Genomic DNA, 27,866 nt, shown 5'->3' with positions numbered 1-27,866 from the left:
ATCACAATACAATGAGTTCAAAATTTGAAAAACTAGTGGAAATGTAGTTAAACATAACAGGGAACATAATCTCAAACATATTCTCTTAATCTATATTAAAATCGTCTATTTTAACTTCATATCAAAAAGAATTAAAAAAATGATATGTAAGATTTCCATATAATCTGTTCTTCTTGGCTCTGTTTTTTAACTAAAGATGACGAAAAATACACTGTTTAGAAATTATTATTCTGGAGAACACATTAAAAAGTGGAAGAACCGTGTTAACAGTGTAAATGAGACAAACTGTTGCTTTTAATCCCCGTGACATTCCCTTTATGCACAGATCTGCCAACACCGAGGATTCCCAAAGCTGCTTCAATAAACAAGGTTTCTATTCCTGATCATTAGGATCATGTATTTTTAAACAAAATGTTACAAAAACAATGGCCTAGGTCGATGCAGTGCATTAATCCCTCGTGATGCTCCCCTTCTTAACTGGCAGGGTTAGATTTGTGCATTACAAAGGCAGAAGGGGCTGAATGAGTACACGCTCCCTGGGTTCGACAAAGAATTCAGCTCCCCCCTTGCATCAAATCATCAAATTGGATTCTGAACCTGAGAGATAAAACCACAAGTGTGAGATGGAAATCAGCAACGGTTTCTGATGACTGAATGAGTCTCTGTAAGTTACAGTCTTAACTGTCATGTCTTTCAATGGTTGCCATGGAGATTGCCTCTTCTCACCTCTTGGAGTTTGGAGAGTGTAATGGGCTTGGACACAGAGGCTGAAATCACCGAACGACCGGCTCCAGCTCTACTTCTACTTGCTTATTAGTGTGATTAGGTGATGTGGGTTTAAAGGAATAGGAGAAGCTCGAGTATATTTTTCTGATTCAAATGTCAAGATGTTTGATTAAGGTATGGAAGAGTTATATTATTAATGCTTGAAATTACATCCCCAAACCCCTCATTTGTGACAGGAAAGACCCAAACGTTACAGCGAATAAGGAATTTAAAAAACGCAGAAAGGCAACAGCACTCTGATGACACCTTAAGATATAGTTAGTTTTCTCTGCCTCCTCCTGCTGTGTGCAGAAGCTTATTATTCAGATGCCTTCTGGATATTGACACAGAATGGCTGCTTTTGTTCAGAGGCGGTGCTGGGTTGAAAGCAGACTTTGTTCTTTGCTACTGATCTAGAACCAACAAATCTACTCCAAAAAAAGACCCGCAAAAGGTCAAACAGTTTCATTTAAGATAAGAGTTTCTTCAGGTCTACATCTATGCCTTTCTCAATCAGCTGGTCCAGCGTGTGGTAGCGATGGATGATCTTATCAGCGGTCACCACCACCACCCGGACCCCGTGCGCGTCCTCGCCCAGCTGGCAGCCGATAGCCGAGCTCACCACCATGTCCAGTCCTGCATGGCAGCCGCCCGCGTTGCGATGGTAGTGACCCGAGAACACGGCTTTGACACCTGAAACAGAGGGGGGGGGGGATCTATTAATATTCTGCTAAGCTTCACTCAAGAGAGGAGGGATAGGTCAGGTCCAATTATACTAATTGATTAGCACCGATGTGCATATTAAACAGCACTGCCCAATTAATACTTCAGGGGAATTATCTTGACGTTAGAACTGAGTCACTGATTTCTGCTGGCTGATGAAGCGGCGAGAAGTGACGGACGTTTCAAAGGACGTCGGCCATGTTGGAGACCTCTCGAGAAATCTATTTTCTGTGTTGGTCTGCATAATCATGGGGAAGGTTTTCATCTCGCCTCTTCCTTTCACCAGCCAACACAGTTCTGCTGTTACAGAATGCAAAGTAGTGGACTGATCACCACAGAGAAGGCCACACAGAACGGGAGGCACTAATCTCTCTCCATTTTGAAGGAACGCAGGTTGAGTGATTTATAATAAAATCGACTTTGGCTTGCCTACTATACTAACAGACGTATTAAGGTATGCAAACTGTACACATAGGCACTTGAAATAAAATTTTTATTCTATGTTTCTATATTTCTGTAAAGCTGCTTCGAGACAAATGTCCCTTGTTAAAAGCGCTATACAAATGAACGGAATTGAATTGAATTAATAGCAACATTAAGATTTCAGGAAGTCTCTTATGTGCCATAATGAGTTCCCCCAACAGACATGCACAAAGGTATTTTGTGTTAAAAATATCAACAACAATGCATCTGCCTTTACTGCTGGTAAGCTTATCAATTGTGATTCCTGCATGACAAGTGCTCCAGACAAAAAAAAAAAAAAAAATCTGTTTCTTTCTTTTCTTTACTCTTCACAATGTGAAAGATGCCTGATAAAGAAGCCAGGGATTCCCACCCGCAGCTACCCATCAATCAAGACTTTTACCTGGATTATTCAGATTCATTAAACGTTAGCATGAAGTACAGAAAACGCCACAATCAAACGCCCTTTAGACATTTTTAGACAAGCTTCTAAAACATTAGCGTCTGGAGGAAAAACTAAATTGAGGGATGCAGCTAATTATGCAGTGAGCTACAACGGCAGACACCCACATTTACACATAAAACATGTGAAACATTTACACATCCATGTTGCAATACAACAGAAATAACTCGATGTTTTTATTTATTTATTTTTTTTATTAAATCAAAAGGAAAGAATCAATTTTTTTTTTCCAAAGGGGAAGCTGTTTAATTATGCAAACTTGTCTGTAATGATTGGTTATGATTCAGGCCTTGAAATAAGTATACTGTAAACAGAGGAAACATGGCATAAGCAGAGAGAAAACAGCATAATTATCTTGAGGTGTAAGATGTAAAACTGGACTGGGCGTGGGAGTGTGTTGAGGTGATCAAAACACTATTTAAACAAGCTTTTTACTCAGTGGACCAGCAGTGTGGTGAAACAGTAGAAGATGTGCATATGGTGTGTATTAAATGTGCCAGAGAGTGTGCTCTTCAGACAAGAATCTCCTGGAAAATCTCTACTATCATACTGCAGCGTAATGATGCATGAAAAACCACTGCTTTATTACTGAGCAAGCTAAGAAACTAGCTCAGACGTCGAGCTTGTGTGTATGTGATGGGAATATCGGGAATATGGTCACACTTCACTGTGGTGGAAGAGAACGTTCGGGTGAAACAGTAGGTGTTAGTGGGTGTGTAAGGAGCATTATTATTATGTGTAAGGAAAATTCCTCTGGTCTTATATATGCTGACCTCTCATTAGATGGTGTCTGGGTTTTGAGTTTTAGACTGAAACGGGAAGTGTATGTTCTCCGCAGTTCACTAATGGAAAACCGAATTAACAAGCTGTGATCGTTTCACTACAAAGCGAATTGTGGGGATCGATTTTTCTCTGTGGCTGCCCTAAAATTATGAGGCGCAGAAATAACAATCGGAGCAAACTGCCTAGCGGCAGCACTATTGTGCAAACTTGTAACTACCATTTCTGCTCAGAGACTACCAGCTGCCCATAGAATAGAAAGAAAAAAAAATCAAAAAAATCAAACAATCATCCATTAGGGAAAACCGCCTGAGAAAAAGGGGAAATAAAGCCTTGAACACAGAACAGATTCACAAAGCCGACCGCGTTTCAGTGCTTCCACATATATTCCCATAAGTAATCCTTACACTTCCCTTGTGCGGCTAATAATTTTACAATTTACATACAATCTCATTTAACTGTGAGCTTCTTCAACGTGGTGAACAGCATTACATCAGAAATACCACCACCTGGGGACCGCTGTGCATTTTAGCTGAGCTAGCCAAAGTATGTCAAAGGCCTGAGAAAACAGTAAGTAACACATTCTGGAAATAAACTGTCACACGAAATGAAATTAAGTTCTAATGAACAGGGAAGTACACCAGCGGTCTGGTTTCTGTTCCCCTGAGACACTGTGCCGCCGATGACTCTATTCATAGGCAGACGGATTTTGCGGCTGCCTGCCAGATATGGATGATATGTAAATTCGGCTGCTGTCTTCTATCCAAACAAGTCGGAAAGAATTTATTTCTTAGTTAGAGAGGCTATATGTGTGCGCGCACGTGTTATCATTAGGCCGCTGGGAATTAATCACCTAACTATGCCCATATATAATTTGCATGACAGAAGGAAAGACAGAATGATCTGCGGGGAGACCATTACTTATGCTGCTCATATATCTCAGTCATTTATCCCCACGAGTGCCTTTATGAAATGCTCAATGAGGGACGGCCTGTGCATTGTGTGTGATGTAAGTAATTAAGATCCCATCCGAATGTACACTGATGCAGAACAGGAAATCGGGGTGGTTTGAAATTGCTCTCACAAAAGGATCTGCAGCTTTACATAAAAATAGAGACAGAGGCATTTGGACGGTTTTCCTCTTGCTGAGGGACCGAGATCACAGATGGCTGTGGAGCTTTGACTGAACAGGCTTTGACAGAGCATTAAAAAAAGAAAACGCATGTAATGACTAATCTCGCTCACCAAAATCAAAATGGCTATTAAGTAAGGAACACGATGTGGCGTGCTATTATGAGAAGAAAAAAAAAATCCACTACGTGAAGCAGAGCTTTAATATTACTACTATGCAGCAAACTGACAACAATTGCAATGCGTAATTTATTAATGAACACCACCAAATCATGCTTTTTAACCATTTTTAGTTATATTTAATGCCTGTGGAACATCTGTGACAACTTCCTGTTATTACTTCCGGCATCATGTTGGAAAACTTACTGTTAATATGTTAAATAAATATATAATCAGTTTACTATTAGGTGTAGATTTGTGGAACATTTATACATTTGTTGTTCCAGTTTAAATGATAATGTAGAGAATAAGTGCATTAATACAAACCTATGAGCTCATTCAGATCTGAGAAGTCAACAACACTGTGGTACAACACTAAACTAAAACAATAATCTACTGCAGTTTTATTATTACTCATAACAGAGTACTGTATCTCTGAATGTAAACACGTTCTCCACTCTGAGACACTTTATCAGAAGTTAGGATCGTAATTACCATCTACATCGACCACATATCCATAATGGAAGCCCATAAAGAGCAATATGGAGCTGGGGGTTGAGCTCGTCAATGGAAAGTCATCCCATAATATAGCAAATCTTTGCGTTCTACCTGTTATTATCTCCATTATATCCCTGAGCTCAGCCCATTCTTCATCATCTGACCAAAACAGACTGGTTTCTAATTTATCTCCAATTTTCCAGTGATGACAAATACTCCCATGGTTTACTCACACTCATACTAATTAACATCGGCTTGCCTTAAGCCAAGCGAGATCGCAAAGGAAACAGTTGGTTTATTAGCTCAGTACAAGTCAGCACCAGCATCTGAATCGTTACGTCTAAATAAACAGTCAGACACAAAAACATGAGTTATTATACAGAGAGCCATATTCTCTCTTATTGTTTTGGACAGAGAGCAACAATTCTGGTGAACAGGCCTTGACAGAGCATTTTAAAAAAAACCCAAAATGCTTGCAATAACTAATCTTGCTAAGCAGAAATCAAAACGTCTATTAAGTAAGGAACACGATGTGAAGTGGAGCGGACTCAAATGGATTGTTTTTATTCCTTTTACACTACAGCACAATTGCAATACGCAATTTATTAATGAACGTCATGCTTTTTAACCATTTATAGTTACATTCAATGCCGTGGAACATCTCTGAAACAACTGGGATCCTATCATCACTTATATTAGAGAAGTCTCTAGCCTCTGTTTTCTATCCTCTTCACTAGCCTCTATTTTTCTCTCACTTGAAGTTATTTAGACAAAAAAAGCAGCATGTTATTTATATATATATATATATATATATATATATATATATATATATATATATATATATATATATATATATATATATATATATGTCCAGAAAACTTTTGCATGTCGGAAAAACCTAGTGTTAAAATGTTTAATTTATTTATTATTAGACACAGATTATGTGATACAAGTCCTTATGAATGAGTTGTCAGTGTAAAGTTTGATCTCTACACAGGCACCTCAAGAATTTTACAAAAGTACTTAATTTAGAGGGAGGTCCAGAGGCATGCACTTGGAAGAAATTTATTGCAAAAACAGCACCAAAGCATGCAATTCTGGTGACTTTGGGAGGAGTATTTATGCATACATGTATGTACGTATGTATGCCTTCTTTCAGCAGTTAACAAGCTAACGTTATCAATCAAATCTGTGCCAATTTGATCTGGAAAACAGAATGCCCTCATTCAACTAAATACAAATACACATGCTACTCATTACCACAGCGATAAGTGTTAGCCTGCTGGTTACCTCTCCTCAGTCCTCAGCTACAGTGTTGTATTATGAATTATCGTCTGACCTTGTCTGAAGTCGAGGTTTCCACAGAGAGGGGGTTGGGCGTGCGATTGAACAGGATGTGCAGAATATTTTCGTTCAAACAATAAGAATGGCTGATTTTAGATGGAACTGCTGTAATCTACAGACAATGGATGAGGCAATGATTTACCAAGAAAATTTCACAGGGGCTCATGCCTCTAGCGATGCTTCTGGTAAGAATGATGATGTATTAGAATAAGTGCATTAATACACACTTATCATCTGAATTACAGCTGGAACTATTTTCAGAGACAGAAAATGGATCAACGGGTTCAGATCTGAGAATTCAGCAACACTGTGGTATGACATTAAACGAACACCATAATCTACTGCAGTAGGTTTTATCAGTATTGAGAACTGAATCTCTAAGTGTAAATATGTTCTCCACTCTGAGACACTTTCTGTCATTACAATCTACATCGACCACATATCCATAATGGAAGCCCATAAAGAGCAACATAGAGCTTGGGGTCGAGCTCGTCAATGGTAAGTCATCCTATAATATAGCAAATCTTTGCGTTCTACCTGTTATTATCTCCATTATATCCCTGAGCTCAGCCCATTCTTCATCATCTGACCAAAACAGACCAATTTTCCAGTGATGACAAATACTCCCATGGTTTACTCACACTCGTACTAATTAACATCGGCTTGCTTCAAGCCAAGGGAGATAACAAAGGAAACAGTTGGTTTATTAGCTCAGTACAAGTCAGCACCAGCATCTGAATCGTTACGTCTAAATAAACAGTCAGCTATTCAAAAACATGATTTATTCTACAGAGAACCATATTCTTTATTATGGGTTTGGACAGAGAGCTACGTTTCTGGTGTAGGGGGACTTTAAAGATAAGAAGGAATTCAGCCGAGTCTCATTCCATGATGATATTTATCTTGAAAGCGCAGGAATAAAACCTTCACATTAAATAAACTTTCAAAACAAAGTGAGGTTTTATGTTTGTTCTCATCACATGATGCCTATAAAGAAGGGGAGCATGAGAGCTGACATTTTCCCTCTGAGGGATTCACAAAGAACAATGTTTAGATTCTCCAGAGCTGCTGCAGATCGAGCGCAGAAGAGACATTAAGCCCGGCTGTGGTTCATGAGCACCTCTGAGTACTGAGCCGGAAATCTTGCAGTGAGTCACGGTGACAATAATAGATGGAGCAGTCTGCCACCGAGTTCAGAAGGTACACTGCTTCCAATTAGGCCAGCACGAGGGGCCTGAAACATTCACAAATATATTCATGAGATCCATCAGAATGTAAAATAAATTAAAGGTGTCCTCCGCTGGCCGAATGATATACTAAACTAGATTAAAAAAAGAACTGAGTGATTTTTGCAGTGAGGGAGAGGTATTTGGATGGAACGTCCGTCTCCTCTGCTAGCTATTTTTACCTGACGCATTTAGCCCCTGAGGTAAGACTGTGTGCATCATACATGTAGACATGCTATCAGAATACACTGTCTGAGATGATTCTGACTCTACAGTCCCGAATGTTCCATGACAAGATGATGACGCACAATCACTGTCATACCATAATCCTAAAGACTGGAAGATCGTTAAACATGATAGTTAATAGTTAAAAACTACAGTAGTCCCATATTTTACAAAGATCTGCTTTCCTCAGGGTGCAGGTCTCAAAATAGAAAATCTTCCTACAGTCTTACTGCCTCATACCAAACATGGATTAAATCATTAAAAGCAGCATTTTATCACATCTCTAAAGCCTGAGACAGCATAAGGGGATTGATTATTGGCAGTGGCCTTCTGTAAGCCATGAACAAATGTTTTCTTATATCCCCCATTTTGTGGAACTTTTGATGATCAGCAACAAAACAGAAAACGAAAAAGTCTTTAAAAAAGTGGGGAGAAAAGGGCATCTTGCTTTTGGGCATCTGCTATGAAAAGTTACCCTGAAAAATGTTCCAAATGTTTTCTATATGTGTATATCACACATTTAACTGTGCTGCACTAAATGGTCAAAAATTCCTGGACACCTAACTGTCACAGTGGGTCTTTCTCATACTTTTGCCACAAACTTGGAGGCACACAATGATGCATGAAATAAACTTGGTTCTGCCCACCACCAGCAAATATGTTTTCGATCATGCATCACTAACTTCAAAACATTATGCTATGTGCCCATAAAATACGACTTTCACGTGTATTGCTTTGAAATGGTAAAAATAAGTATCCATAAAGAAGTACAAACAAATCCTATATACTCTGGGTTCATACACCAAACAGGCATAACATTATGACCACCTGGAGAAATATTGTGTCAGTCGCCTTTTTGCTGCCAAAACAGCCCTGACCTACCGAGGCATGGACTCCGATAGATCCCTAAAGGTGTGCTGTGGTATCCGGCACCAAGATGTTAGCAGCAGATCCTTTAAGTCCTGCCCCACCTCACAACTTACAGGACTTAAAGGACACTTTTGATAGATATTGACCACTGCAGACTGGGAACACCCCACAAGAGCTGCAGTTTTGTAGATGCTCAGATCCAGCTGTCTGGCCATTACAATTTGGCCTTTATAACACATCAACTTTGAGGACAAAATGTCTACTTGCTGCATAATATATCCCACCCACTAACAGGTGCCATGATGAGGAGATAATCAGACTTATTCACTTCACCTCTCAGTGCTCATAATGTTATGCCTGATCAGTGTATATCATGTTTTTAGAGAGCTACCTTTTTTTTTGAGAGTTAAAGATTTTAATCTGCACCATATAACAGCAGACTGATGCACAAAAGATACACGACCTTAATGCTGGAGCTACCTGGCCATATAGAGCAGAAGGTTACACAACTCTGCTCTGCAAAACACATCTTTGTTTTCAAAGCTGATTATAATACAGCCAGGGTTCCTAAGTGTATCATGCATTTTCAGCAGCATCGCCCCTCCCTTCCCTTTCACATCTACACTACAAAAACACACAATTTTTAAGTCCTCTCCTCTAACTCTGCTGATTTTAAATAATGAATAAAACCTATTGCTGAGCTGGACTGTGTGTATCAGCAGGTTGTTCTCAGTATCAGTTTGTGCTGCATTCACACGTCCTCTGGCAGTGCACTCATCTGGGAAAGTCAACCTCTGTTTCGGGGTAGAGGAGCATAAACAAACCTGAATGAAAAGGCCAGGAAATACAATCATAAAATTACACCAGGCTGAGTCTGTGGCAGAAAGACAGTAATTTTGTTAAATAAATGATGATGTACGGGGTAGTAAGTCATTCCTTTTCTTCCCAACATTTCTGGGTAACAAAATGTTTTTTTGTTTGTTTAATGTATTCTGCATTGCTTGCTAAAGAAAACATGTTTAATATTGAATAGATGTTATTTCAAATATAATGGATTTCGTTTTTACCTGTCATGTAAGCAAAAAGTTCAACAAAAAGTTGTACCTACTGCATATGATGTAGAGAGAAACTGTTTACCATTCTCTATACAAAACCTTTCTTCAGATAAACATTGCTTAGCTCCAGTGTCTGAGCACTTTTATGTTATAAGTATGCTTTTGTACAACAGTTCTATGCACAAGAAATTAATTTCAAGTAACCGACCTTTCGGAATCAATAAAGTCTAATCTTTTTTTTATATTTTATCTCCCTCAACTAAAATTTACATTTAAGTTTCTGGTGTTTGGCAGACACCCATATCCAGAGTGACTTACAATTCATCTCATTTTATACAACTGAGTAATAGAGGGTTAAGGGCTTTGCTCAGGGTCCCAGCAGTGGCAGCTTGCTGGTGCTGGGATTTGAGCTCACAGCCTTCAGATCAGTAGTCCAACCCCTTAACCACTAAGCTACCACTAAGCTTCCCAACAAAGCCACAGCTGGATAGAGCACAGTCTGTTGCCATGCAACAGGCTGAGTGACCCCCTGTAGTAAGTGTTAGAACAGTTACAATGGTAACAGCGTTGGAATTTAGCGTTGGAATTTAGAAAACACATACTAGTGATACAGTGGAATGTAGAAGTGCTGTTAGTAGTTAAATTCTAACAGCACTCCCGGTCTGTAGTGGTCAGTATCTATCAAAAGTGGTCCAAAGGAAGGAACAGTGGTGAACCGGTGACAGGGTCATGGGCGGTCAAGGTTCACTGATGCATTGATCGTGGGGAGTGAAGGCTGGCCCGTGTGATCCGATCCAACAGACAAGCTACTGTTGCTCAAATTGCTGAAGAAGTTAATGCTGGTTCTGATAGAAAGGTGTCAGAATACACAGTGCATCGCAGTTTGTTGTGTATGGGGCTGCTATGACCAGTTAGGTTGCCCATGCTGACCCGTGTGCACAGCCAGAAGTGCAAAGAATGGGCACGTGAGCATCATAGCTGGACCACGGAGCAATGGAAGAAAGTCTGGCCTGGTCTGATGAATCACATTTTCTTTTAGATCACTTGGATGGCTGGGTGCGTGTGCGTCGCTTACCTGGGGAACACATGGCACCAGAATGCACTATGTGAAAAAGGCAAGCTGGCGGAGGCAGTCAGGCTTTGGGCAATGTTCTGCTGGGAATCCTTTTGGTTTGCCATCCATGTGGCTGTTACTTTGACACGTACCACCTACCTAAGCATTGTTGCAGACCATGTACACCCTTTCATGGAAACGGTATTCCCTGATGGCTGTGGCCTCTTTCAGCAGGATAATGTGCAGTACCACAAAGCAAAAATGGTTCAGGAATGGTTTGATGAGCACAACAACGAGTTTGAGGTGTTGACTTGGCCTCCAAATTCCCCAGATCTCAATCCAATCAAGCATCTGTGGGATGTGCTGGACAAACAAGTCTGATCCATGGAGGATCTGCTGCCAGATACCACAGCACACCTTCAGGGATCTAGTGGAGTCTATGCCTCGATGGGTCAGGGCTGTTTTGGCAGCAAAAGGTGGACCAACACAATATTAGGCAGGCAATCATAATGTTATGGCTGGAATTTAGTGTTATATTATCATAATGCTAAATAACAGAGTTTCTGGTTTGCGTTGCTGATTTGGTTAAAACTCCAGCTAATGTGACTCTAGTTACTATCACACAAATTTCCTAGATCTTATCAATTATAATAATAAATTTTCTAATTTCACACCACATTAACTTTAATCACATCAGCCTTGCCAAACGTGTAGTTTTTAAGTAGCTTAGTTACTATAACAGTTTGCAGTCAGCCTGTGCATTGGGCTTCTGCATGGTCACATCATTAGAGACAATAACATTATAATTAAACTGACAGACACAACATGGATGTGTGTGTCCATTCAGTCTGAATTTAGCCAGCTGATGCTGCTCAGAACCGTACCTGCTTGGCAGAATCTGTGTATCAGATTCTCTCTCTTTACTCTCTGCAGATTGAAGTAGTCGTCCTCCTCGTCTGGAGATTTCAGGTAGAGTGGAATGTGCTGGAAGATAATGACATGCCGTGCTGAGCTCTTGGCTGCTTTCTGTAGCTGTTTCTCTAGCCAGACCTCATGTGCTTCCTCTAGCTGAGGGCAGCCTGATGCGTCAAAGAACAGTTGGGAGTTCAACACCAGGCACAGCACTCCACCAACCCAGAAACTGAAGTAGTCGTCACCCCAGGCACGGCAGTACTGCTCCACTGTGTCTGGAGTGGGAGTGTTGCCCAGGTCATGGTTACCGCTGACAAACACGAGCGGAATGTCTGGATCAGTGGCCCGCAGGATATCCTTCAGGTCCCTCTCTTGCTCCTCTCTGAATTGGCAACCTTATGAACACATAGATTAAAAAAACAAAACAAAAAAAAAACATATTACCTGTTGGAAATGATGAATGTGTTTCTGTTACCTCATTAGCTAAGGGTTAAATGCAGAAGTTTTCTGAAGAAAAACTGTCTATATCAATATTATAAAAATAAGTTGTCTTAATTTGTCACATATACATTACTGCACAGTGAAATTCTTTCTTTGTATATCCCATCTCTATAAGAGCACAAGGTCAGCCATGATGCAGGAGCAGGGTGGGTTGTGGGCCTTGCTCAAGGGTCCAACGGTGGCAGCTCGGCAGTGCTGGGGCTTGAACCCCGATCTTCCGGTCAACGACCCAGAGCCTTAACCACTTGAGCTACCACCGCCCCTAGAAGCAATCATTAAGGCAAAGCCAGCAAAGCTGTCCACCTTGTGTTTCTATACATATAGGTGATATCTGGGTAATCCACCTAGGCAAACTGATGACTGCCAAGCATTGTATTATTATATTATTATTATTATTATCTCTTGCACCAAGGCTCATATTTTGCATTGACACGAACAAAGGTCAGGGTTGAGTTAAGGGGGAGAAAGAGATATAGAAGGCAGAGGATGAGGGAAAGGAGACAAAGCACCGTTCTGCATATAGTAGAAGCAACATAACCGCTCACACTTTCATCTGCATTCAGTAAACTGGCACTAGAGCAATTGTTCCACTGGTAACATAAATATAACATGTAAACATCTGTACTGTACATTCATCACAGTTCATCAAGTTCATTAATTTTGTGAGATTTACACTCATATTCTAAATGCTCTGAGGCAGTTACAACTTCCCCAAGATTTGGATCTTAATCAGAGTCTGAAGCAGAGCTGCTGCAGTAGGGTTAGCTACAGCTCCCTGTGGAGCGGAGTCACGCAACACATTTCAAGCAGATGAATGCAACTAATAGATAAAGGTAATTCAAATCAATATTTCATGCAGCCATGAGTTGGCACTTTGAGGTTACTGATGAATTTTGCAATTTTGTTGCTATTAGTGGTGTTTACTCTTGCATGGGAGCTGGAATTTCTTCCGACCGCACACACATTTATCCTTAGGATTTCATCTGGTCATGGTTGGGAGGGTTACATGATTCCAGTTTGCGCCAGTATGCTAGAAGGTCTGCTGCTGTTGTTTCGCAGATATTAACCTTGCTTAATGCTAGATTAACCTTATTAAATATATAATCAGGGACAACAATATTTGAGACAAATACTAGATTAAAGTAATCTTTGCAGGAGGTTTTTTGGAACGCTGTAGGTTTAATAAAGCTGGAACACACTGATATAACAAAAAGATCAACAAAAAGATAACATCATAAGAATAAACTTTAAGTAAATATGCAAATAGTGAATTTACAATGAGAAAACAAATATAATCCTTTTTTTATTAACTACAGCATGCACTGTACGAAAATGATCTCCAAATAATCGTGTACAACACCCCCAGCCTTCCAGCAGGGAAACACCAAGCTACCTGTACTTATCATATTTCCAAGTACAACTGTTAATGCCATCCTGCTCATTTCCCCAGGGTAGATTTAAAGCTCAGTGAGGAAAAATGAAAATTACAAAAGATAACACTTAACTAGCACCCTACTACACAAGAGAGGCTGAGTTTTAAAACATATATTCACCAGCCATGTTAAACGAAACACCGTAGCCATGTGATTGTCCGGTCATCCATTCATGTAGCAGCAGCACAATGCATATCATGTAGATACGAAGGTCAAGAGCTTCAGTTCATGTTCACTAATGACAAACCATGATGTCAGTGACTGGAGTCAGACAAGCTGGTTAGAGTATTTAAGAGTAGAGTATTTAGAGTACACACACCCCCAGACACACACACGCACGCACTCACACACACATTCTTTCCTCACACACACACACACACACTCTCACACACGCACACACATTCTCTCTCTCTCTCTCTTTCTCTCCCACACACACATTCTCTCTCTCTCGCTCACTCTCTCTCACACACACATTCTCTCTCTCTCTCACACACACACACATTCTCTCTCTCTCTCTCACTCTCTCTCACACACACATTCTCTCTCTCTCTCACACACACACACATTCTCTCTCTCTCTCTCACTCTCTCTCACACACACATTCTCTCTCTCTCGCTCACACACACACATTCTCTCTCTCTCTCACACACACACATTCTCTCTCTCTCTCTCTCTCTCTCTCTCTCTCTCTCACACACACACATTCTCTCTCTCTCGCTCACTCTCTCTCACACACACATTCTCTCTCTCTCTCACACACACACACATTCTCTCTCTCTCTCTCACTCTCTCTCACACACACATTCTCTCTCTCTCTCACACACACACACATTCTCTCTCTCTCGCTCACTCTCTCTCACACACACATTCTCTCTCTCTCTCACACACACACACATTCTCTCTCTCTCTCTCACTCTCTCTCACACACACATTCTCTCTCTCTCTCACACACACACATTCTCTCTCTCTCTCACACACACACACACACACACACATTCTCTCTCTCTCTCACACACACATTCTCTCTCTCTCTCTCACACACACACACACACACTCTCTCTCTCTCTCTCTCACTCACACACACACACACATTCTCTCTCTCTCATCCACACACTCTCTCTCTCTCTCTCTCACACACACACACATGCACACACACACACTAGTGGACAAAAAAAACCCCAAAACAAACAAAACCATCTAACGTGTGGCAGATCTGTGAGCAGAAATGTCTTGTTCATGAGAGAGCACAGAGAACAAACTGGCATGATCTGAAAGGAAGTTGATGCTAACTGAAATATCCAGTCTATACACTGATGGTAAAATCATCTCAAAATCTTAGTAAACCATCTGAGAATTAAACCTTGGGGCAGACAGGCTACAACAGAGAAAAAGACCACATCAGATTCTACTTTACAGACGAGAAATGGACTGCAGTGGGCACGGGTTTACTGACACGGGACATCTGAAGCCTGGAAAAACAGCCGTCGGCCATGTATCTTTAACAAGCCTAATAACTAAACAAATGAACTGACTTCTTCCCTCATTCTGATGTTTGAGGTGAACATCTTGACCTGTATCTGCATGATTTTATTCACTGTGCTGCTGGCTGTCTGGATAATTGTGTGAATGAGGTGGAGTACAGGTGTTCCTAATAAAGTGTCTGGGTGAGTGTACATCAGTAGATTGACCTTTTCGGCATTAATTGGTCAATATACTGTGCTGTCTATGGATACAAATAGTTTTATGGAGTTTCATAAAAAAATAAATAAATACAAAAAAGCTGGAAAAGGGGGTATTATTCAAATGCTCACTAAAGAGGTAATCTGTGCAAATAAAATAGCTGATGCTGTGTTATTATCAAGTTATTTCAGAAAATTATTTGTAGTGAGCTAATATTTTGTGGAGTTAGCGGATTTGGAGCTATTTTCCTTTCTCTAATCACAGGTACAGAGTGTTCGACTTTAACAGCTCCCCATGTCTCCAATCAGTGACAAACCCCAAAGAACCCCATTACAAGCTTTCCCAACAGAGATCTCTATCAGCCAGGCACACAGAGAGCTCGTCTCCCGCTGGTCATTCCAACCGCTCATTGTTCGGGGAACTTTATTTCTATCCACACCAACAGCACCTGAAAGTGTTCACGTACGCGGATTAAGGAGTGGAAAGTATAATGTTATCCTTGCCCATTCCTCCAAAGTCCACCAGCATCAGGTCTAATCATCTCGGGCTTCGCCTTCTGGAGTCTGGAATCTGCTCGGATATCACATCCATCAACTCTAGAACACTACTGACACACTGCTCTCTGTGGTTCATGATAAGATGAGAAGAGAATGTTTGAGAACAGCTGCAGGTGGAAAAAAAAAGGAATGCAATTTGGTCAGCAGTCAAGCTTGAAGTGGCCAGAGTATGTGTTCAGTGAAAGTGAATGATAAATGGGTCCCTGAGCAAACCTTCGCCTTAGAGCCCTCCGCTAATCAAAAATTCATTTTAAATATCTCTTAAGAATGGAGTCAGATCACACCGAGATGTTTCAATTAGGGGCGTGGAATATAATGTTATAACAATATTAACACTATAACTATTTCAGATGTGTTTATACAGTATAGATAATACTGAAAACAATTTTTATTATTATTATTATTATTATTATTATTATTATTATTATTATTATTATGATTATTATTATTTTTATGCTACAACATAGCTTATAATTTAAAGAACATAGCAGGCTAAACTAATTAAATAAGCATATAAAACAAGCTACCCTGACCAGTCATAACTTTATGACCACCTGCCTAAGATTGTGTTGGTCCCCCTTTTGCTGCCAGAACATCATGCACTGTGTATTCTGACACCTTTCTATCAGAAGCAGCCTTCGCTGCCTATGTGCATCAATGAGTCCGTGATCCTGTCGCCCGGTCACCACTGTTCCTTCCTTGGACAACTTTTGATAGATACTGACCACTACCCACAAGAGCTGCAGTTTTGGAGATCCAGTCGTCTAGCCATCACAATTTGGCCCTCGTCAAACTCACTCAAATCCTTAAGCTTGCCCATTTTTCCTGCTTCTAACACATCAACTTTGAGGACAAGATGTTCACTTGCTGCCTAATATATCCCACCCACTAACAGGTGCCATGATGAGGAAATAATGAGTCTTATTCACTTCACCTGGCCATAATGTTATGCCTGATCAGTGTAAAAGTAAATATCACAATGTCTTTAAACCAGTCTGCCTAAACAAGAACATTTTTCAGTGTAGTGCAAGTCCTAGTTTCAACATACTTTTTAAATTAAAGATGATTCAGTATTGAACAGATAAGCCATGCCAAAACCCATAAGCCTTCCAAATAAAAGTACATATTTTTCTCCAGGTTCATGCTTTACCCGAGCCTAGACAAAACTGTTTCCTCAGAGCACTTCAAAGCAAGACAGAGAAGTGAAAATGTCAGAAGGATGCAGCCGATTTCGAAGAGAAGCTGCATGATGGATGGGTCATCTCATGAATCTGCCACAGTCGGGTTGCTTGGCCTGTCACTAACCGACTGTTTAAAGGTCTCCGCATCTCCCCACAAGCCCCAGCTGTGCCTTTACAGCCCACTTATTATACCTTTAGCCACAAAAAGCAACTACCAGAGAAACTATAGCTGCAGGGCTCAAATAACATCAAGGAAAATAAAACTATGAAGTGAAGAATCTCAAAGGTAGATGATATCCCTCCTGAGAAAGTTCAGAACTCAGACATATAAAGTATAAAGGATTTGCAGAGAAGGCGCTCCCCAAGAGTCCTGTCCCAGTCTACCCTTTTCTATGAAAATGAAAAAAAAAAAATCCCATTTAAAATATACTGCGAGTCTTACGCTGATTTGTATTCACTTCATATCGCAATAAAAAATAAAACAAAATAAAACATGACTCACGCAGGGATAACAGCTCCACACCTTAGAAAACAGAATTTTAAATGTAAGTTCAATTCATCAGAGGCAGGAAGATGCACTGAGGATGAGGGGATGGCAGGTGGCCTGTAGTACTACAGTATTTGCTATTGGCTGGATGTGTAGCCATTCATCCAGCTGTGGAAATGTGAGCTCATACGAAACGAATACACAATAGAAATGAATTATTGTTTCTTTTATTGCAGGGTTTCACTAATTCAGAAACATTAGTGTTTCCCTCCTTCCATTACACCCGACTCATCAGCTTCACTAAGCCCTTAATCAGCATTACTAAGCCCTTTATCAGGTTAAAGGAGGTGAACTAGTGGAGCAAAAGCTTTTTAAAATGTTCAGTACAGGAGTACTCCAGGGTACTGCACTGTGCTTTTGGCCAGATAATAGTCTTTTACCACTCTATGTCGTCATGCTATGAAAGTCCAGCAGATATTTTAAAAAATACATTAAAAATGCAGTTTCAAATTCATGTTAAACACAAGGCACATCCATATAATTGCTTTATACCACAGTGATGTTGAATTCTCCAATCTGATTAATCGGTAGGTGTGGATTAATTTCCCATAACAGCACGGATCTGACAGTAATGCGAACTGCGAATGACAGGTTTACATTAATGAGCTCGTATTTACATACATCATCACATGCTCTCACTGAGCACTTTATCAGGAACATTTATCAGGAACACTACACTCGCTGGGACCTCCCTCAGCTTCGGTTCTTTGTGGCATAGAAACATCCTGCTCCATGTTGACATGACTGCATCTCGCCATTCCTGCAGATTTTTCAAGTGCACTTTCACGCGGAGACGACTTCTACTTTATGACAGGTTGCATTACCAGCCATTAGAAGATGGTAGGTTGTGGCCATGAAGGGATGCACAACTATATTTAAAGTCTGTTGCATTTAAGAGATGTTTAATCGGTAGTAACTGGTCAGAAGTGTGCCAAGAAAACATTCCCCACTTCATTACACCCCCTCCAACAGCCTGGTGTTAAGAGGCAGGTTTGGTCAATGGATTTATGCTGATGAAGCCAAATTCTGACCATCTGTGTGCCTCAGCAGAAACCAGGATTCATCATAGCAGGCTACATTTTTCCAGTCTTCAACTGTCCAGTTTCGGTGAGTCTGTGCCCAATGCAGCCTCAGCTTTCTGTTTTCGCCTGACAGAAGTGGAACATGGTGCAGTTTTCTGCTGATGAAGCTCATCCACCTCAAGGTTCGACATGTGGTGCATTCTGAGATGCTTTTCTGCTCACCACAATTGTACTCAACTGGCAGCTCGAACCAGGCTGACTATTCTCTGTGGACTTCTCCCATCGAGAAGGTGCTTCCATCTGCAGAAATGCTGCTTACTTAATGTATTTCTTTGAGGCACCATTGTAAATAAACTCCAGAGCCAGTTGTGCATGAACAGATCAGCAAAATCAAAATCTGATGGTCGAATTATCTGCATGATTTTTTTTGCATTGCTCTGCATTCTATTTAGTAACAACTACATTATGCATTTTAAATAGGTTCAACTAGTTCCAGGTCTTGTTGACACTCCAACAGAATCTAAGACAACTTGCTATTTAACACAGTACAATCAGCTCACGAAATTTCTCTGCAACTTGTTGAATCAAGACGTTAAAATTTTCCTTTATCAGTAGGCTCCATCATGTTTTATTCCTTTGGTAGCATTACACAGGCTAAAGTGAACTAAATAAAACTAGTAGACATTTAACAAGGAATAACTAAGAAAATCTGTTGGTTACAATGACAATTCCATATAAATCCTCTAATCTTGGATGGATGGTCATGAATTCCTGAGCATTAAAACTACATTTCTGTATTAAACAGGAACAAGGCTATGGACCCTGCTGTGATCTTGACCCTGTTTGCTAATTCCATATAAATCCATATAAAAATGTTCAACTACTAAGTCCTGAAGCTACTACTAAGTCATGCTAACAAGAATCTTGGACAGACATTAGGACAGTCTGAGCACATAATGCCTCTTCCACCTAGCGGCAAAGTACAGAAATCTATAAAACAGAACATGATGTTGTTTTTCTACCTTGTAAAGAAAGAAATCTACAAAAGTGGATTATACCTCACCCATGCACAACCTAGCTAAAGTCATTTTAAAGCCATAATAAAATATTAGTCAGTTGATATTGACCTCACTGAACTGTGATCTTACCTGGCATGGCATGAATCAAATCCCCACAGAGGACAACAAAGCGAGGCCGTGGCTGCAGTTTGTTGATGGCCTCGACAGCCTGCCTGGTGAGCTGCACCTCCTCTGCCCACTCATCACCTCCTCTATCACAGTCTCCCACTCTCCACGCCTTCATCAGTCCCAGCTGCGGGTCAGCCGCCTGGATGAAGTAAAACGGCCCACTCCACTCCTTCTCCTCATCTGTGGAAGACAGAAGGCCATGTCTGCTGATGCGCTGCCAGTCAACCAAATACATTAATAATTCATTTCTGTCTTCATTTCTGTCTACTGATGTTGAGGTTTGCATGATGAATTGTTTTACATGATCCAGCATTACATAAAGCACCAAGCAAGTGTTTTCAAATATTCATAAAAAGCTTTATCTTCATTGACAGGAGGCTTTTGTTCACTCTGTGACCTGTCAGTAAAGAGCACAGAGAGCATGTGCTGATCAATGGACTTGTTTAAATGTAGAAAACCAAGCATCATATCTTGTGCAAGAAAAAATAAATGAGAGTAGAATTGCAACCTTCCACCTCATGAGGCCCACAATGACGTTTTTAAAAGCCTGTGGGCCAATGAGCATTCATCTTCGCTCTCATTAAATCACAATGCATTAGAATATGCCATAGGAGTCAAGCCGTTCGTCAGTGACGAGACGTCTCTGGGCTTCAGTGGAGAATATCATGCAGGCTGCCATGTCCACTGAAATGAAACAAAACAGCATGATATTTTGATTTGATAAAATATTGAACTGCACCAAGAGTGATAATTGTATAGACATACTGCTAAACATCACATTTTAATGAACTTTACATGAAGGCCATGCTTCCCACATCATCGCAAAGCAATTAAATTAATAATTAATTTATTAACATATCCACTAATTTAGGATTAAGATACAGCAAGCACTGTCAAATATTCATAAAAAAGCTTTATCATCATGGACAGGAGACTCTGTTCACTCTCAGTCTAGATCAGAAAAATATTAGCTTTTATATTACCAAGTATATAGCAGTGCAGTGGACTGGTTTAAACAGCCTACAAACAACACAACTCTTCTGCTAGAAGAAACAAATGAGAGTAGAATTGCAACCTTCCACCTCATGAGGCTTGTGGTGTACAAATCCATACTCAACCTCTCAGCAGCTCGAGTACTACACTTCTATACATACTCTTCATGCATCGTTCTCTTCCTCCCACATGGATTTATGGTAATATCCCATTCTATCCTGGGCAGAGGAGAAAAGAAGAGGATCCCTCTACTGTGGATGAAAGAATAACTTGTTCAATTTGTTTTTACTATCATCATTTAGCAAGAAAACAGCAACTCTCTGAAGCAGATAAAAGGACACAAATGCTCTGACTACAGAACAAGTCATTAAAACATTAAAGCTCTTCTCCTAACTGCACAGACTGGTGCTATTCCAAAATGACGGATGCTATTAAAATGACTTTCGCTTCAAAGGGAATATCTGTCACATTTACAGCCTGCGGTTTTACAGGGGATGCACAAACATATAACTACACAAGCCGAGCAAATCTCCTAAATTAGTCCAAACGCACCTACAAAAGCCGAGCATTTACCACCATCCCTCCGAGGGGTCTTAACATCCACCGCATGTTCACTGGTACACATTACTCGCTGTTCGTTTGTGCGGTTCAACCTTCTGTCCTCACACGTTAAACAGAAATCCAAACATTAGTCTAATTTCTGAACATTTCAAACATGCCATCTTAAGTCTTAATCATGAAGATTGTAGTAACTACTCATCATCACTTCTGAGCAGAAACCTCGTTCTCTTCATGTTACTGAATGACAGAGCAATCGCACACATCACAAATCATGACAAAAAAAACATTCCTACTCCCGAGATAAGAGGAAAAGCTTAGTAAGAAAAGAAATCCAAATCCAAATAAACTGCTTTCACATGGATATTACAGCTGTGGCACAAAAGCAAACAAAACATGAAGTCATCTGTATGCTCGAAACTCGGAACTCATTTTTAACCCAGAATGAACTCCAGCAACAGTGGAACAAACTTCCTTTACTAACTGTAACGAAAAAAAGAAATGAAAAATAATATATTATTTGAATGGACCTCCTGCTTTGTCTGACTAATGGGTTACAATCTGTCATCTGGAATAACACCCAGAAGTAGAAGTGTGTTCGATTCACGCGGTTCTCGAGCACTTCAGGTTGCCGATTTCTTAATGTACGCTCACACCGACACTGATTTTATCGCTGCAAGTCGCCGGTAAGGGTTCCTACAATTGGTTGCCATAGTAATAACGTTTATGAGTGGGTGGAGCAACTTGCATTCCACAAATCAGTTTGCTTGCCATTAAAATGGAGCATTCTGGAGGGAGATTTGGTGTTTGTGTATAAATTTCAGCATCATATCATATGAGACGAAGGAGAAGCAGTGTGAGCTCTCTGCCATGGATCACATGCGCTCTGCTGCCTTCACTCCCATGACTAGAGGCTGCACTATGTATTTCCAATGAGGAAGTCGCTGACTCTCATTTAAAGAATGGTCTCTAGTCGTTTTGAGTTGCTGGGTGTGTGAACGTAGCTTTAGAAAATGTATGGAGTCAGCATTTCCTGGTTACCGCAATGAACTTTGCCTTATATATATATATATACAGCTCTGGGAAAAAATAAGAGACCACTGCAAAATAATCAGTTTCTTATGTTATTTTCTTCCAGGTTCATGTATTGGTGAGATGAACAGTTTTGTTTCATTTTTTTGTGAACTGCTGACAATATTTCTCCTAAATTCAAAATATAACTATTGTTATTTCGAGTGTATATTTAAAGGAAATGACAACACATCAAAATAACCCAAGATCATGCAGTATTTACAGAGCTTTAATAACTCAAATAAAACAAAATGCAAATAATTTGTAAACAAATTGTGTTAATGCTTTGGCTAAATAACATTAAGAAATCAGTATTTGGTGGAATAACCCTGATTTGCATGTGTTTTGGCTCCATGCTCTCCACCAGTTTTTCACATTGCTGTTGGGGAACTTTATACCACTCTTTTTGCAAAAAAGCAAACAGCTCAGCTTTACTTGATGGTTTGTGACCATCCATCTTCCTCTTGTATATACATACATATACACACACACACACACACACACACAGAGTCGCTGGATCACCAGCAATATGGTGAACAGGTTAAGATGTCTGTCCACAGGAGGAACTCTGAATTGAGCAAAGATCATAAGCCATCATCTGAAAGTGCACAAAAACAAAAGGGGAAAACAAATAGAAATCACAGAAATGAATCATGCATAACAGTATACTAAACACATCTAATCTGCTTACTAGCTAGTTAAATGTCACTGAGGAAGGTAGTGACAGCTATCTATCCTGACCTAGAAATAAATCCACTTTTTAGAAACTCAAATAATCCAACAGAATTTTATACTGATGCCAAAACAGCCCTGACCCATCGAGGCATGAACTCCACTAGATCCCTGAAGGTGTGCTGTTGTATCTGGTACCAAGATGTTAGCAGCAGATCCTTTAAATTGTGAGGAGGGGCCTCCATGGCTTTGACTTGTTTGTCCAGTACATCCCACAGATGCTTGATTGGATTGAGATCTGGGGAATTTGAAGGCCACCTCAAACTCGTTGTTGTGCTCATCAAACCATTCCTGAACCATTTTTTCTTTGTGGCACGGCGCATTATCCTGCTGAAAGAGGCCACAGTCATCAGGGAATACCGTTTCCATGCCCATTGTTGGTGCTTTTGGCGGTGCACAGGGGGCAGCATGGGCACCCTGATTGGTCTGTAGCTATGCAGCCCCATATACAACAAACTGTGATGCACTGTGTATTCCGACACCTTTCTAGCAGAACCAGCATTAACTTCTTCAGCAGTTTGAGCAACAGTAACTCATCTGTTGGATCAGATCACACGGGCCAGCCTTCAATCCCCACGTGCATCAGTGAGCCTTGGCCGCCCATGACCCTGTCACCGGTTCACCACTGTTCCTTCCTTGGATTACTTTTGATAGATACTGACCACTGCAGACCAGGAACACCACACAAGAGCTGCAGTTTTGGAGATGCTCTGATCCAGTCGTCTAGCCATCGCAATTTGGCCCTTGTCAAACTCGCTCAAATCCTTATGCTTGCCCATTTTTCCTGCTTCTAACACATCAACTTTGAGGACAAAATGTTCACTTGCTGCCTAATATATCCCACTAGTCAAACTATAATTAATATATATATTAATTTGTAATATATATAATAATATATATAATAATAATAGTATTATATACTATATTTATATATATATATATATATATATATATATATATATATATATATATATATATATATATATATATATAATATAGTAATTAATATAATTAATTAGTGCACCTCTATAACTATAACTAATGCACCTCTGAGCACTCTGAAGCATAGTAGCAATCTGTATAAGTCTGTAAAAGCAGTCATGTTTACTAGTAATAGGTTACATGGCTTTTCACCGGTCTCCCAATCATCATAAGTTGTAGTCGCGAGTCTGTGAAAAGCATACTGATAAATAAACGGCGAGATATTTCCCCCACCCATGAAGCACTATCTGACTCCCAATGAAGTCCTGCATCTGTGTAGGACCCAGACATGACATATTAATAGCCTGTTGGCCAATGAGCATTTATCTACGCCGTCATTACAACATAATGTATTAGGTCCCTGGTGAAGCTGTTCATTAATGACGGCATGTCTGTGGGCTTCAACTGAGAGTTTCATGCGTATTATAGTATTGATATAATATGTAATATTGAAAGATACACCAAGAAAGATAACTAGTAAGAGTGAGACAAAAAAAATCAGATGAGCCTGAATATAATACAACTGATCATAAATTAAATGTAATAATTATCTATTACTTTAGTATTAACTTTTTAGTAATTTTCAGTTTAACATCCTTACAGATCCAGCGGTAAAATCCCAAGACAAAGTGATTTCTGGTGATTTTCTGCACTAGTTATTTCAAGTACATTTTTATTCTGTAGTCAGTTCTTACCAAATGAGTAGTTTTGTCTGTAAAGAACTGAAAACTGTTCAGTTTCTATTCAGGTCACTTCCTATTTCCTGTGTGTTATATGATATTCTCTGAACTGATTTATATTAGTTATACTAGCTAACTGACATAACATTTTAGTTATACAGAATACTTATTTTAATAATCATATTGGAGTGCCTTAAATGACACTGACTTGATCCGTGTGCCAATGACTCATTACCTGTACATGAACACTTTATAGCAGGATGTAAAATAATCACTGTGAACTGATATGTCTATGTTTATAGATTACTTTTTATAACCAGAATTTTATAGTCTGTTTATTTCATCCACCTTCACTCTTGGGGTTTAATGAGTAAACTTTGAGATAACTTTACTGCCAATTACACTATATTACTATATATTATATTGTTTCAGGACACCCCTCCAAATCATTCAATTCAGGTGTTGTTTTCCATGGGTTGGGTTTGGCCCTTTAGTTCCAGTGAAAGGAACTCTTAATGCTTCAGCATACCAAGACATTTTAGACAATTTCATGCTCCTATCTTTATAGGGAACAGTTTGGGGATGACCCCTTCCTGTTCCAACATGACTCCATCTGTTCCAAAGAACACCTTCAGGATGATTTAAAGCGGAGACTGTGAACCAGACCTTCTCGTCCAACATCAGTGCCTGACCTCACAAATGCAATCTGGGCGAAAGCCTTCCCAGAAGAGTTGAAGCTGTTATAGCTGCAAAGAGCGGGGGAACTCCATATTACATTCATGTTCATGTAAAGGCAGATGTCCCAGTTTTGGCCTGGCTCTCAGTCTCTGCTCTAATTCATCCCAAAGGTGTTCTATTGGGTTGAGGTCAGGACAGTCAGGTTCCTCCACACCAAACTCGGTCATCCATGTCTTTATGGACCTTGCTTTGTTCACTGGTGTGCAGTCATGTTGGAACAGGAAGGGGTCATCCCCAAACTGTTCCCACAAAGTTGGGAGCATGAAATTGTCTAAAATGTCTTGTTATGTTGAAGCATTAAGAGTTCCTTTCACTGGAACTAAGGGGCCAACACCTGATTTGGAGGGGTGTCCCAAAACCTTTGGCAATATGGTGTATTACCTTCAGCCTACATTACCACCCTGCAGCTCCCTTAGTTTTTGGACTAATATGAACTAACCATGAGATATCTCGTGAATATATTACTTTTATATCTTCGTGGTATTTACATTATTATAAGTCCAGCATGGTTCCGAAGGCGAATTGAAATCTTTACTAGTATGAATGACGCGCGTGCTGACGTTATTATCATTACCGCTAAGTGCGTAATAGCCGCGCACTAGGTTTCACTCAATGATTTGACTAAAGTCAAGGTAACCGCAGTTGACATCTCTTATTATATCATCTATCACATTCGAGTTCAACCCTACTGCTGTGTATTCCACAGTGAAAAAAAACCCAAAAGAATATGTGGATAACATGATCACAAAACAGCGGAACACAACGGGTGCAAAACAGCAATTTAGAAGCTAGCATGCAACACTAGCCTTCTTCCTAAAACGACAAACATCAAAGTTAGGTTAGTTTATATAATAGTCAAATTATAACACAACTTTAGATTCTGTACCTTCCGTTAAACCTTCATACGTCCTATGTTTCGCTCTCAGAAAAATGTTCTTGTCTGCTGCCATAGTTTAGCGTGGAGTGTTCTGTCAATATTATCCGAAGTCTCCTGAAGTTATCGAGGTAGAAGTGCGGCTGCTTTAGCCTAACGCTGTGACGTCACCGGTCGATTATTTCAGTGATGTATTAACAAACCCTGCATATCTGTGGTCTCGGATAAAAGACCGAAGGGTATTACGTCGGGTTTAGAGACTTCATCAGATGGAGATTGTTAGCATTCTCTGTATTCTAGCTTATCTAGCACTCTGAGGGTATACCAATATTGACGGAGTTCATTCATTCATTCATTCATTCATTCATTCATTCATCCATCCATCCATTTATTCATTCATCTTCAGTAACTGCTTTATCCTATTCACGGTTACCCCTAGATGGGATACTAGTCCATTACAGGGCGTCACACACACACACACACACACACACATTCCCACATAAGACACCAATCAACACGGGGAAGAAACCTCATATAGTTCATTCATTCCACTGTGTTCAGAAACCCCAAGCACTCGTGAGTTGATAGAGGATGATTAACACACACTGTCCAATGAAAAATATTATATTTCAAATTTAATTTGTCACATACGTAACCATACACAGTATGACATAAAGTGAAATGTTTTCAGACAGTCCATGACGTAAACAGTCTACAATAATAGAATAAAAATGGTTACAAGAAAGTGCAAAAAAAAAAAGGGAGGCTGTCATCATATAGCTCATATACTGTACTGTAGCTACTAACCAAACTTTGAAGCGGTCGTGATGGAAAGCAACCTCACTGGTGCCATCTTGAAATGATGAGCTACAGTATACACTATATTGCCAAAAGTATTCGCTCACCTGCCTTGACTCGCATATGAACTTAAGTGACATCCCATTCCTAATCCATATGACGTCAGTCCACCCTTTGCAGCTATAACAGCTTCAACTCTTCTGGGAAGGCTGTCCACAAGGTTTAGGAGTGTGTTTATGGGAATTTTTGACCATTCTTCCAGAAGCGCATTTGTGAGGTCACACACTGATGTTGGACGAGAAGGCCTGGCTCTCAGTCTCCGCTCTAATTCAATGACTCTGTCATCCATGTCTTTATGGACCTTGCTTTGTGCACTGGTGCACAGTCATGTTGGAAGAGGAAGGGGCCAGCTCCAAACTGTTCCCACAAAGTTGGGAGCATGGAATTGTCCAAAATGTCTTGGTATGCTGAAGCATTCAGAGTTCCTTTCACTGGAACTAAGGGGCCAAGCCCAGCTCCTGAAAAACAACCCCACACCATAATCCCCCCTCCACCAAACTTTACACTTGGCACAATGCAGTCAGACAAGTACCGTTCTCCTGGCAACCGCCAAACCCAGACTCGTCCATCAGATTGCCAGATGGAGAAGTGCGATTCGTCACTCCA

The 27,866-nt window shown here is 40.2% G+C and overlaps 1 protein-coding gene across 1 annotated transcript; it reads right to left on the bottom strand.

Annotated features, from left to right (window-relative positions):
* cpped1 (calcineurin-like phosphoesterase domain containing 1) lies at positions 1-26,573 on the bottom strand. Its single transcript, XM_058407147.1, has 4 exons — positions 26,415-26,573; positions 19,737-19,955; positions 11,640-12,062; positions 1-1,458 (listed from the first exon to the last, which is right to left on the bottom strand). Exons 1-4 carry the CDS (start codon positions 26,476-26,478, stop codon positions 1,235-1,237), a joined length of 930 nt encoding a protein of 309 aa, XP_058263130.1. The 5' UTR covers positions 26,479-26,573; the 3' UTR covers positions 1-1,234.
* Positions 26,574-27,866: the final 1,293 nt, after the last annotated feature.

This window comes from Hemibagrus wyckioides, linkage group LG13, assembly GCF_019097595.1.
Source record: "Hemibagrus wyckioides isolate EC202008001 linkage group LG13, SWU_Hwy_1.0, whole genome shotgun sequence".
Lineage (NCBI taxonomy): Eukaryota > Metazoa > Chordata > Actinopteri > Siluriformes > Bagridae > Hemibagrus > Hemibagrus wyckioides.
This window is presented reverse-complemented; position numbering and strand designations above follow the sequence as displayed.